The sequence below is a fragment of the Artemia franciscana genome, chromosome 1 (assembly GCF_032884065.1).
Source record: "Artemia franciscana chromosome 1, ASM3288406v1, whole genome shotgun sequence".
NCBI lineage: Eukaryota > Metazoa > Arthropoda > Branchiopoda > Anostraca > Artemiidae > Artemia > Artemia franciscana.
In genome coordinates, this window is record NC_088863.1 from 47,390,640 (window position 1) to 47,404,344 (window position 13,705).

The window sequence follows — 13,705 nt, forward strand, 5'->3', positions numbered from 1 at the left end:
AAAGAGGGACATCCGAAGGAATGGAGTTCCATAATAGAATTGATTGATATACTGGAGACCTCTGGGCTGCTGTAGAAGATCGTTTTGGTAAAATAAATCGTCGAGAAGAATTACGTAAAGAAGAAAAGTACCTATCTGAGCCTGTCCATGAGAAAAACTACTGTAGGGGCGGTGGGAGAGTACCTAGAAAAGCAGAATGCGCAAAATAAAGAGTACTTTTACCTATTATATGACCCAGCGGAGCTATTCCAGTATCATTATAAAGATCAGAGGAAGGGTAAAGCCGAGGGAGAAGAAAAGTAACCTTCACTGCCCTATTTTGGGCTCTTTGAAGTGAGCAATGGCCCATTATTTTAGTGCTTTCTGTAAAATGTATCTATACTATTATTGTCTCTGTGATGTCTGTTAACGTTAGCTTTTCTGTATCACCTACCAAATCCCCGACACTTATGTTGTGGGTTTTTGTCTTTTTCTTTCGTTTATTTTGCTTCTCTTTTACATTAGGCTACGGCTTTTCAGATATATTCGACCCAGAGGATGTAAGCTTATGTTTTTTCTATTGGAATAAGGTGTTATGCAATGCTATACTAGCTTGCGTGTGACACTGCAACGATGATGCATCTTGCTTTTTGAGCTTCGGGCTGGGAACACGCCTGCCTCTCCATAAACAACCAACAGCCATAGCACTACTTGTATTTGATCAATGTCACTTTTTGCGTTTTTGTTTTTGTTCTTTTCTTATTTTTAATTCCTCTTCACTCGAAACGGAAAGAGGTGCGGATGGTCCCCTTCCCTTCCCTCAGTGCAAATGTTCACTGATAATTCAAAGAAAGGGTAAGGGGGCACTTGGACATAAAATACATTCAATGGAGCCACATAACCCCTTCCCCCAGAAAAATATCCAGATTTCTGTATTGAACAATGATGTTCAGTCATGTATTTTTTTTTCTACCTGGGTGTGTTTTGGCTGTGTTTGGGTCAACCATGGGGTTTAGTAAGACAGAACAGCCGAAACCGACAGTTTATTATTGCGTCATCTCTTTTACTAATTATAAAGGGCCCTTTACTCTTTTATTATTGACATACTTTCGATTTTAACAGTGATTAATTGCAATTTGGAGCCCAAGACCAAAAATATGATTTCTTGATTGAAAGACGGCACATAAATCATAAGTATGTAGGGAAATGGGATTTGATCTCACATTCATGAGTTATAGCGAAAGAAAGGTTAAATGACAAAGCTGCATTTACGCGTGTTTTCTCTAGCTCATATGACAGCCATGGAAAAAGAGAACTTATACTCTCTTAGGCTATCTGCATAATGATTGTTCACTGAAGCAAGCCAACTGGATTTTAATAATATTTGTAAATAGTAAATACGTGGTTTTTCCTACAATAACCCCATATAGCAATTTCTTCAGGTACGAGAGAGGCTGCGTTTGTACACGCCATTTCGTCAGCAGGAGTGGCTCATTCCCTGACTCGTGCATGCTCTGCTGGAGAATTAGCAGACTGTGGATGTGACAGATCAATTAGAGGAATTAGTGCTGATGGCTTTCAATGGTCAGGCTGCTCAGATAATGTCCAATTTGGCACAAGCTTCTCTAAGTAAGCATACAATTATAACATTAGTTTCCATCATATGTATATTTGAAATTACTTTGTGCTAGTGCTTGGGGCTTTTCATGTATGAGGAGGTGGGATGTTTTTTGTGGGACCTATTTTATTTTTGAGTCCCCCTCACTCTCTGGGGGGAATCGAATATTTTCCATGGATCAGAATCCTGCGCAGGTGCCTCAGTACCAATATCCCATCTTGTCTAATAAATTATAAGAAAGTTTTTTAAATTGATTCTTACCAATACTAAAACTTCCCATACCCCAAAGAAGTTAGGGTGCTTTACAAAGGGCATCAAAATGCAGTTTTCTAGAACTAGTCAATAGTATAAATAGTGAGACAAACACATTGTACTTAGAGTTAGAGTAGTTTGAGATTTAATTAGAGATGTTTCTGAAATTTTGTTATTTAACATTAGCTGCAACCGTTTGTGGCACGTAAAGGATGCTATGAGATTCTTGATGTCTCCTCGGTAGTGTATTCATGGGGCATGTCCAGGGAGAGAGGGTACTGGGCTTCAAACCTCCCCAAAATATTTCTCGAATTCATAAATTAGTCCTAAAATACAGGTAAAAAATGTATTCTTCCTAAAAAGCTAAAAATATTTATTCTACTCATAAATTGGTCTTAAGAATGAAGATGAGAAGACTTTAATTGGGCTACTTCGACAAATTCCATATGAGTAAACCCCTTTTTCTTTATTCTTTTGGACCGCCCCCTTTCAAACAAAATCCTACATAAGACTTTGCTTTTTTCTTTTTTACACTAAAGAACAAATCTAGTCACATTAAAAAATCACATTTTTCGTGTGAGTCCACTTTCTCACCAGTTAGAATTTCACACTTTTTTTTTTCTAATTAGCGTCAAAACTTAGCGTGCACAGTTTTAACTGGAAAGGAATCTTTTCTAATTTTAATATATTTATTAAGTATATTCATAAACTATCTATAAGACTACTTAGAAATCACGCAAAACAGAGGGATCTTTCGGGGGCAGGATATGGGGGACATATTCTATTTTCGTCAGAACAGCAGGTAAAGGCGTATTATATTGAAAATAAAGAATGGCTAAGGATATTTAATTGAAAATTATAGTGAATGTCTAGATAATGTTGAACTAAATCAAAGGTCACCATGAGTATCCAAAGGTTTAAAAGGACGTATTTGTAATATCTCAGGAAATACTAAGGGTATTTAATTTAAACTTTCGGAGAACGTTGAGGGGAATTTTGAACTAAATCAAAAGGCACTATGTACGCCCAGGTTGTTAAAAGAGCATATCTTCAATATCACAGGAAAGGGTTCAGCTGAAATATTCAGCTGAAGCTTTTGAGAAAAGTTGTGGGGGTATCTCACTGAATCAAAAGGTACTATGTGCCAGTGGCGTCGTTTCGGAGAGGGAGGGGGGTAGTTGCCTCTCCCCCAATAATTTGGAGAAAAAATATTAAACAGCCTATGCCCTTTGACTCTCAGGACGGAAACCTCTCTTGCCCCCCAAATAGAGATGATGGAACTACGCCCCTGCTACGCTCGTCAATGTCTGCAATAGTCTATGAAAGGTGCCCAAGTTTTAATTTATGTCGTTGCAAAGTTGAGAACTTGTTCAGCTAATAGAATATATATTGACAATTAGATTCGTTTTTTATTAGGTTGTGTCTGACACTGTAACTATGATTTCATAAAAAAAAAAAACTAATTTTTTTAGCTGAAAGTAAGGAGCGACATTAAAACTTAAAACGAGCAGAAATTACTCCGTATATGAAATGAGTTGTCCCCTCCGCAATCCCTCGCTCTTTGCGCTAAAGCTTTTAATTGTTTTAAAAAGTAGAATTGTGGCAAAGAGTCAAACTTTAGCGTAAAGAGCGAGGGATTGCGGAGGGGACAACTCATTTCATATACGGAGTAATTTCTGCTCGTTTTAAGTTTTAATGTCGCTCCTTACTTTCAGCTAAAAAAATTAGTTTTTTCTTATGTAATTTCTGAACGTTTTTGAATTAATGCATGTTTGGTTTTGGCTCTCCGCACATAAATTATTAAAATGAAATTTGTATATTAATTCTTTTTTTGGCTAAATGGCTTTCTCTTAGTTTTGATCAGACGATTTTGAGAAATAAGGGGTGGAGAAGGAGGCCTAGTTGCCCTCCAATTTTTCGGTTACTTAAAAAGGCAACTAGAACTTTTAATTTTTAACGAACGTTTTTATTAGTAAAAAATATACGTAACTTAAGAATTAACTTACGTAACAAACTTTAATAACCTTATATTTTTATTATGTATACGAGGGGGTTTGTACCCTCGTTAATACCTCGCTCTTTACACTAAATCGTAAGTTTTGTCCCAATTCTTTAAGAATGACCCCTGAATCAGAAAGGCCGTAGAATAAATAGTTGAAATTACTAAAAATACTTTAGCATAAAGAGCAAGGTATTTATCTCCTCCTAAATACCTCGCTCTTTATGCTAAACTATTTTTAGAACCCCTCATATGCGTAATAATCTCTGTTCTTTTTAAGTTTCAATGCTACTTATTCCTTTCATTTGAAAAAAACGTTTTCATGTTTATTTTTCATTGTTTTCTTATAGTAATGCTAGAGAATCCTGCGCCCTTGTCATTGAATTTTTCTTCCCCCATGACAGATTACTCCAAGGAAAGATCCTCCAACATAGCCCCCTCTCCTCAGCCCCACCCCCAAACAAAACAAAATCCCCCTGAGAACGTCTGTACACTTCCCAATAACCATTAGTATATGTAAACACTGGTCAAAGTTTGTAAATTGCAGCCCCTCTCCCAGGGATTGTGGGGGAGTAAGTCATCCCCGAAGACATAGTTATTATGGTTTTCGACTATGTTGAACAAAATGGCTATCTCAAAATTTTGATCCGTTGACTTTGGGGAAAAAATGAGCGTGGGAGGGGGCCTAGATGCCCTCCAATTTTTTGGTCACTTAAAAAGGGCACTAGAACTTTTCATTTCCGTTAGAATGAGCCCTCTTGCGACATTCTAGGACCACTAGGTCGATACGATGACCCCTGGAAAAAAAAAAAACAAAAAAAAAAAAACAAATAAACACGCACCCGTGATTTGTCTTCTGGCAAAAAATACAAAATTCCACATTTTTGTAGATAGGAGCTTGAAACTTCTACAGTAGGGTTCTCTGATACGCTGAATCTGATGGTGTCATTTTCGTTAAGATCCTACGACAATTAGGGGGTGTTTCCCCCTATTTTCCTAAATAAGGGAAATTCTCTCAGGCTCGTAACTTTTGATGGGTAAGACTAAACTTGATGAAACTTATATATTTAAAATCAGCATTAAAATGCGATTCTTTTGATGTAGCTATTGATATCAAAATTCAATTTTTTAGAGTTTTGGTTACTATTGAGCCGGGTCGCTCCTTACTACAGTTCGTTACCACGAACTGTTTGATATATTGCTCAAAAGCTACAAGAGTTTTGGAATTTGCAAAGGGTAATATCAGTCTTGGGTGTGTTTTGCAGCAACAGCGTTTCCGCTCAAGTCAACAGATAAACCTTGACACACAAAATGGGCTGTATTATAGCGAAAGCTTTTTTATTTTTCTATAGAAAACAAGACTAGTCGATGCACATGTGACAGCACTCCAGTGGCGAATCTTCTAGCCTATTCGTCAAAAATGCAAGAAAAACAACATAATTTTCCGTAGGGCCTTGAACATCAGTTCTGATATAAGAGAAACTGCTCTCATTCAGCAATTATCACTTACATTCCTAGCTGCGTTACTAAATACCCTAATGAAAATACCATAGGCTATTTCGTCCTGGGACACTGTTTACGTCTTCCTGTAGCTGTAAGTAAAATCTGACTGAGTCTCTATAATATCTGTCAGTCGGCTCTACAGGGGCATATTTTCTATATACCCATGCAGCTATTTCAAGGTGCATTTTTATATAGTGTAAACATATAACCATGGAATGAAAGCTGGTATCTCAAATAACTTGTCCTCTTAGTAGTTGGACCTCTTTTTCTTTACAATAAGGTTAACAAACACGTTCTGTGTTACTTCTTAGCTTATTAAAAACCATACCTTCCGTTTTATAAAAAATTAATTGCAGTCTTTTGAAAGCCAGGTAACCTGAGGTAAGATCCAAAAGTGTCTGCAACTCCCCCTCTGATTTTGCCACCAATACAACATCACGTGCAAAAAAGCATTGCCAGTGCTACATTACCTAATTCCATGGTTAGAGCCCGTCTAATCTGGATAAACCCCTAAAATATCATTAATATGTAGAAAAAATAGCCTTGGTGTGAATGAGCTAACTTGCTTAGGTCCTATGTTGCTGCTAAAAGAACTAGAAATGTTTTAACCCAAATCAGTTACCCTGATTTTAGTCCCTTCATACAAGGATTGTAAAAGTCTAACTGTTTTAGTGGGTAATTTTAATCTAACGTAAACATAAAGTATTAGGACTCCATCAACACTATCGAGGGCTTTACGTAAATGTAGAAATTCTGCACAAAAATAATTTTTTGTCCTCACTATAAATAGCAATTAATCTATTCAAGGCAAGAATTTTATTTATTGCCGAGTATCCAGACTTAAACTTAAACTCTTCCTACTAGCCTGCATCTTGTTCAATGAGTTAAGCGACCTCTCAATTGTGTAACAGGTATTGTCAGTCTTTACCGCCTTTTCGTCCAACAGCCTTTATGCCTGTGCAGAAACTAATCATTTTCAATATTCTGATGAAACTTTCTTGAAAATCAATCAAAAACCTCAATTTTCAATGATAAATCTAATGTTTATTCATCATGTCAGAACAAATCTTTACCCCAATTGTCATCAAGTGCCTAAGGACTAAAATTCTATCAATCTCATCTACTTTAACAAATGATTCCAGCCCCTCCTCACTTGCGCTCAGATGTCGGCATGCCTCGTGGCCTGATTAATGAAGTTGGTTTGAAGCCTCAAGCCTTTGTTAGATGAGTACAACTTTATTTAGTCCGTGTTCATTATTTAAAACGGTAATAATTAAACTGCTGTGACGGTAATTCGCTATTTATGTAAATTAAAAAATACACCTCTGGCTGTAATTCATCCAAGTACCTGTGTCGTGAAAGCTTTATTTAGTTTGATGAAATAATAACTGTTTAGACGTGACTGAAGACTTTTTGTATATGATGACCGCTTGATATTACATCTTTTACAACTCTGCCCAAAAAAAGAGGGTGTAACTAACAAATATCTGTTTCGGCAAATACTCGTCATGTATTTTCCTGTTCAATTTAGTCAGTGTTAAAAACGCAAAGTCTAGACCATGGAGAAACATAGGCACTGCCTGCAGAAGTGCCAATTGGGAGGAGGTAAGGTGGGGGATTCCTCCCAGATTTTCAGAGATACCTATTTTGTATCTTCATTGAAAATACAAAAATCCAACCTCTAGATTTTGAAAAACACTTTTTTTTTGTATCCCCGTGAATAAAATGATTAAAAATCCTTGCCACTCTCCCCTTCCTTGGCGTAGTTTGGTCAAAATCCTGGGGGGAGTAAAGTTGGAGCCAATTTTCCAAAATCAAGTGAAAATGATGGTGAAAACAAAAAAATTAGCCATATTAGCCATATACTGAAAATATGGCTCACAGTAAATGTGACACAGTCGTGCCCCCCAAAGAAAAACAAAACAAATATTTTCGGCAAAAATTATGCAGAGAAACTTGCCCTCTTCCACCTCAAAATTCTGGTTGTGACCTTATTTGGTTGTTCTTATTTTCGGACACAAGCCACCTCACAAATTTGCACATTACATTAGACTTGAGGGGTCATCCCGTCTCTTCTACTCTTGGACCGTTGAGCCGTGTTTCCTCACACTACAAATCGCATACTCTCAGCACATGTGACACCCTTCCACCATGCGGGGAGCATGTCACCTGTCAAACACAATATTTGAAAATGTACAACCCCTTGATAGAAGTTAAAGTCGGTACATCACGAATTGACTAATAGATATATAGTATCCTGTTCTGCTCATGTAGATATGATAGATTGCAGTCCAGTCTCGATATTGTTACATACTTAGCAGAGAAAGTAATTATAGCTACCTGTATCGAATCTGCAATGTAAACTAGCGTCCTCGTTCTGTTATGTAATTTAAAAAAAAAACAAGTTTTTTCTACCGAAAGTAAGGAGTAAGATTAAAACGAACAGAAAGTATATGAGGAGGGTTGCCCCTCCTCAACTTCACGCTAAAGCTTTTCGGCACTTAAAAAAAGTTAATTATTGGTCTAATTAAACGACCCTCGTGTTTTAGGAGTCGTTTTTAAAGAGTTGAGACAAAGCTTAATCTTGAGTGTAAAGAACGAGGTGATGAGCAGGGACAACCCCCTCATATACTTAATAATTTTTGTTCGTTTTAGGTTTTAATGTTACTCCTTACTTATGGTTGATTTTTTTTGTATTAAATTTTGGATCATTCTTAAAAAACACTAGGAAATCTAGCTCCACATACACGAAAAAATCCCCCTACCCATGGAATTATCCTCTGGACATCCCAACCCTGGTGAAAGTTTACCCCGGACAATTACCCTCTCCACGCATAAAATTGAGTCGGTCAAGAGAAAGCAAGACACCTAAAGAAATTTCGTATTGGAATTCCGGCAAGCTCCCCCAGTATAAAATATCATCTGAAAAGTTCACCCCTTGGAAATTTCCCTCTCCGTGAAAATTCTCCCCATGTGAAATCCCACAGCAGTAAATTTGTCCTCCCCACCGGAAAATGTATGCATACTCCCCATTAACAAATCCCATACATAAGCAATGGGTAAATTTTATAGCTTGAAGACCTTTCCCCAAGGGCTTTGGGGGTCATATTATCTCAAAAGACAAAGTTATTGGGCCTTTCAATTATGCTGAATAAAATAGTTGTCACAAATTTTGATCAGACGATTTTTGGGAAAAACGCTGTGGGAGGGGGCCTAGTTGCCTGTCACTTAAAAGGGGCACTAAAACTTTTAATTGCGATTAGAATGAGCCCTTTCCCGATGTTCTGGGCCTAGTGGGTCGTTACAATCACCCCTGGAAAAAAAGTAAATAAAGACGCATCCGTGATCTTTCTTCTAACAAAAAAAAAGAAAATACAAAATTCCATATTTTCGCAAATAGGAGTTTAAACTTCTATAGTAGGGTTTTCTAATGTGCTGAATCTGATGTTTATGATTTTATTAAGATTTTATGACTTTTAGGGGGCATTTCTCTCTTTTTTCGAAATCGACCAAATATTCTCAGGCTCGTAGACTTTGATGGGTAAGACTAAACTTAATGAACCTTATATGTTTGAAACCAGCATAAAAATGTGATGCTTTTGATATATCTATTGGTATTAAAATTCCGTTTTTCAGAGTTTTGATTACTATTGACCCAGGTCGCTCCTTACTTACAGTTCGTTACCATGAACTGTTTGATTACCAGAACATTCTTATATTATTTATGTAATTTAGAATATGAAAAAAAGATGCAAGCACGGAATTGAAGCTTATGTAACCTATGTAAGCATGCTTGGGGGAATGCCCGTATTCAGTGGGGAGGTTAACAGGTTTCAGCAAAGGTAACACATTTTGGAAAATTGGAAATTAGATGGCAATAATAAAATCTTGAAGTTATTGGATATTCGAAATCTTCTGTATGTGTACTTTACAACGATTTATAATTTCTGAAATTTATTGCCCTGTAAGTCAAATGACTATCAAAAGTTTAAATAACACAGTTTAACTTACACGGTTTAAATTCAAAACCGTGTTTTAGGTGCCCGTACTTTACACATAACCTAATGAAAAAAATCCAGTAAATTAAATCTTATTTATGCAGAGCTACTCAAAACACCACTCCCCTAGCTCCTCTAACATACCCTTCTCCACAAAGGAACAGGCAGTAGCGTGGAAAGGGAAATAAAGAATATCCTCGCTACTTCCATTTAAAGTCAAATAGCAGCATTAAAATTACTAATCTTCATTAAAATAAACAAACAAGCTTTCTCAACTGAAACTAACAAGCAAAATTAAAGCTTAAAGCGAGCAGAAATTGTTCCATATACGAGGGGAGTTGTCCCCTACTCAATATCTTGCTCTTTACGCTATGGTTCTTAAGGGATGAGAACAAAATGTCAAACTTTAGTGTAAAAAGTGAGGTTTTGAGTAGGTGGAAACCCCCCTCATATACAGAAATAATTTCTGTTCATTTTAAATTTTCTCTTTAATTTCGGTTGAATAATTTTTTTCTTTATTTAAGTTCTGATCGTTTTTCAAACAATCCCGGTAAATCTACCTCCCCCCGTCCATGAAAAATTCTATTATGGAGGATTTATCGCCCCTCCACGGATATATCCCACAGAAAGTCCTGCCCCGCTGATAATTTTCTCGAGGCAATTAGGCCTACTCTGGAACACATGTAAACTTTAGTTACCAAAGAGAAAGCAAGGTAAATAAAATTAATCTAGCATAGAACTCTGGCAAATTCCCCGTGTAAAATTTACCCTGGAAAGCTCACCCCCAGAAACTTCCCTCCCCACAGAAAATTCTCTCCGGGGGAAATCCCCTCCGAAAAATATCTGTATACTTCTTAGTAACAAATTTTGAGTGAATAACTGAAAATTCCATAACTTAGTGCTCTTTCCACGGGACTTTGGGGGGGGGGGGGGTCGTGTCATCCCCAAGGCATAGTTATTTGACCTTTTAACTATGCTGAATAAAATGGCCATCTTAAAACTCTAATCGGAAGACTTTGGGGAAAAAGAGCATTGGAGTAGGAGTATTTGCCCTCCAATATTTTTTGGTCACTTAAAAAGGGCACTAGAACTTTTCGTTTCCGTTCAAATAGTCATTTTCGCAGATGGGAGCCTGCAACAATAAGGTTTTCTGATACGTTGAATCTGGCGGTGCAATTTTCAATCAGATTCTTTGACTGTTGGGGGATGTTTACCCCTTTTTTGAAAATCAGGCAAATTTTCTCAGGCTCACAGCTTTTGATGGGTTACAATGAACTTGATGAATCTTATATATTTGGAATCAGACTATAAAACCTATTCTTTTGATGCATCTATTGTTATCAAAATCCTGAGTTTTTATAATTGTTGGTTATTATTGGGCTGAATCACTCTTTACTTAGGTTGAATCTGATGGTGCGATTTTCAATCACATTTCTTGACTTTTGGGGGATTTGAGTTTGTCCCTCCATCCAGAATTTTAAATTTTCAAAATTCCTAAGCACTTCTTATTCAGGTCATGATTTTTTTATTATTATTTCCCCTATCCCTCCAAAAAAATCTTGAAAGGCGTGCTTTAACAACGTGGCTAATGCGTGTAATAGTCAGGCACTTTGTCATCATAATTAATCATGAATAAAAATTGTTATAAATTTAGCGAAAAACTTTCATAGAATCACCTTTTGAGAGCTGAATGATCGCAATACCGCACTGTTATTAGCATTTGAACATTTTGCCTTGTACATAGCAATAAAGCTCTAACTTGAAGTAAGAAAACTGCTTATAGCCGAGTCGCTACGGGTCGTTTTAAATACTGGGATAATTATCAGAGCATCAGCTAAATCCGTCAAAGTCATTTTACAAGAATACATACATCAGTCCTTTGCACTAGCGGCATTTTCGAAACATATATTTTGACATATTTCCTTATCAAATGATTAATATGAAGTCGCGAGTATAGTGAATCATAAGCAAAGATCAAAATCATCAATTACTTTTGAGTATATGTTCAAAGAATGATAGCAAATGAAAAGTTTAACTTCTTATTACCATCTCTTTTCAAACCCTATTTTCGATTCCGGGGATCCCCATTTACACCTTTTAAAAGAAAACTTTGTTCGGATCTCCCCTTAAATATGTCATTATACCATCTGGGGACGAATTGATGTTTCATTTTCTTCTGTTTCGACGAGTTAATTGTATTGTATGAAAGCAAATCGTAATTTGCTTATTGGACAATTTTGCGCATAGGGGGTGATACATCGGAAAACATACAAGCAGTTCTTAAAAATGAACCATTTCTATGGACCGCCTCTCTAATAATAGGGTAAAGCGTGCAGTTTATGTGCAGGGATGGGCGAAAGTTCCCCTTTTGTTGTCGAGATGGGGGCTCATTTTGGACAAGTATAGGCCTACCTTTTTTTAATCAAATATACTAAATGAGATCTTATTCTCGAAGGATCAATCTTTAAAGTTTAAGTTTGATTCAAAGAGTAGGAATTGAGGGGGGGGGGTTGCCTTCGTCATATTTAGGGTAACCCTGGATAGGCTACTAAAACGGACAGCAATTTAATACAAATCAACAAACTTCTTCAAATGGAATTAAAGAGCGACATCAAAACTTAAAACAACAGCAATAACCACTTCAATTTATAATGGGGCCCAGCCCCTCCCTATCCCCCCTTGCAGTATTCCCTATCCTCCAACATTGGAGCCTTTAGTCTCCAATGCTTTGAGAAAGACTGTTCAAACAGTTCGTGGTAACGAACTGTAGTAAGGAGCGACGCGGCTCAATAGTAACCGAAACTCTAAAAAATGGAATTTTGATACCAATAGTTACATCAGAAAAACGGCATTTTAATGCTTATTTTAAACTTATAACTTTTATCAAGATCAGTTCCACCTACCAAAAGTTACGAACCTGAGAAAATTTGCCTCATTTTAGAAAATAGGGAAAAACACCCCCTAAAAGTCATACAATCTTAGTGAAAATCACACCATCAGATTCAGCGTATCAGAGAACCTCATTGTAGAAGTTTCAAGCTCCTATCTACAAAAATGTGGAATTTCGCATTTTTTGCCAGAAGACAAGTCACGGATGCGTGTTTTTTCTTTTTCTTTTTTTTTTTTTTTGTTGTTTTTTCCCCAGGGGTGATCGTTTCGAACCAGTGGTCCTAGAATGTCGCTAGAAGGCTCATTCTAACGGAAATTAAAAGTTCTAGTGTCCTTTTTAAGTGACCAAAAAATTGGAGGGCACCTAGGCCCCCTCCCACGCTCATTTTTTCCCAAAGTCACCGGATCAAAATTCTGAGATAGCCATTTTATTCAACATAGTCGGAAAACCTGATAACTATGTCTTTGGGGACGACTTACTCCCCCGCAGTCCCCGTGGGAGGGGTTGCAAGTTACAAACTTTGACCTGTGTTTACATATAGTAAAGGTCACTGGGAAGTGTACAGACGTTTTCAGAGGGATTTTTTGGTTTGGGAGGGAGAGTTGAGGTGAAGGGGGGGGGGGTACGTGGAAGGATCTTTCCATGGAAAAACTTCTCATGGGGGAAGAGACTTTCAATGAAGGGGGCGCAGGATTTTTTAGCATTATTTAAAAAAACAATGAAAAAATAATTATGAAAAGTTTTTTTCTACTGAAAGTGAGGAGCAGCATTAAAACTTAAAACGAGCAGAAATTATTGAGGATATGAGGGGTTTACCACCTCGTAATACCTTGCTCTTTACGCTAAAGTATTTTTAGTAATTTCAACTACTTATTCTACGGCCTTTATGATTCAAGGGTCATTCTTAAGGAATTGGGACAAAATTTAAGCTTTAGTGTAAAGAGCGAGGTATCGACGAGGGGTGAACTCCCTCATATACGCAATAAAAACATACGAATATAGAAGTTCGTTACGTAAGTTGATTCGTAAATTGCGTATATTTTTTTACTAATGAAAATGTTTGTAAGAAAATTAAAAGTTCTAGTTGCCTTTTTAAGTAATAAAAAAAACAAGTTTTTTTAAATGAAAGTAAGGAGCGACATTAAAACTTAAAACGAGCAGAAATTACTCCGTATATTAAAGGAGCTTTTCCTCCTCAAAGCCCCACTCTTTACACTAAAGATTTTACTGTTTTAAGAAGTAGAGTTAAGAGAAAGAGTCAAACTTTAGCGTAAAGAGCGAGGCGTTGAGGAGGAAAAGCCCCTTTAATATGCAGAGTAATTTCTGTTTGTTTTAAGTTTTAATGTCGCTCCTTACTTTCATTAAAAAAAAACTTGTGTTTTTTTATTTAATTTCTGGACGTTTTTTAATTAATGCATGTTTTGATCTTGGCTCTCCGCACATAAATAATTAAAAGGAAATTTGCA

At 36.7% G+C, this 13,705-nt stretch overlaps 1 protein-coding gene across 3 annotated transcripts in view; it reads left to right on the forward strand.

Annotated features, from left to right (window-relative positions):
* LOC136030788 (protein Wnt-4-like) overlaps nucleotides 1–13,705 on the forward strand; it is a 176,188-nt gene that overhangs the window by 72,557 nt on the left and 89,926 nt on the right. For 2 of the 3 annotated variants that reach the window (XM_065709837.1, XM_065709847.1), the window contains one exon: nucleotides 1,410–1,608. In XM_065709837.1, the coding sequence (XP_065565909.1) occupies nucleotides 1,410–1,608 (199 nt within the window). The remainder of the gene's footprint in view (nucleotides 1–1,409; nucleotides 1,609–13,705) is intronic. The other variant, XM_065709841.1, reaches the window with a different exon arrangement.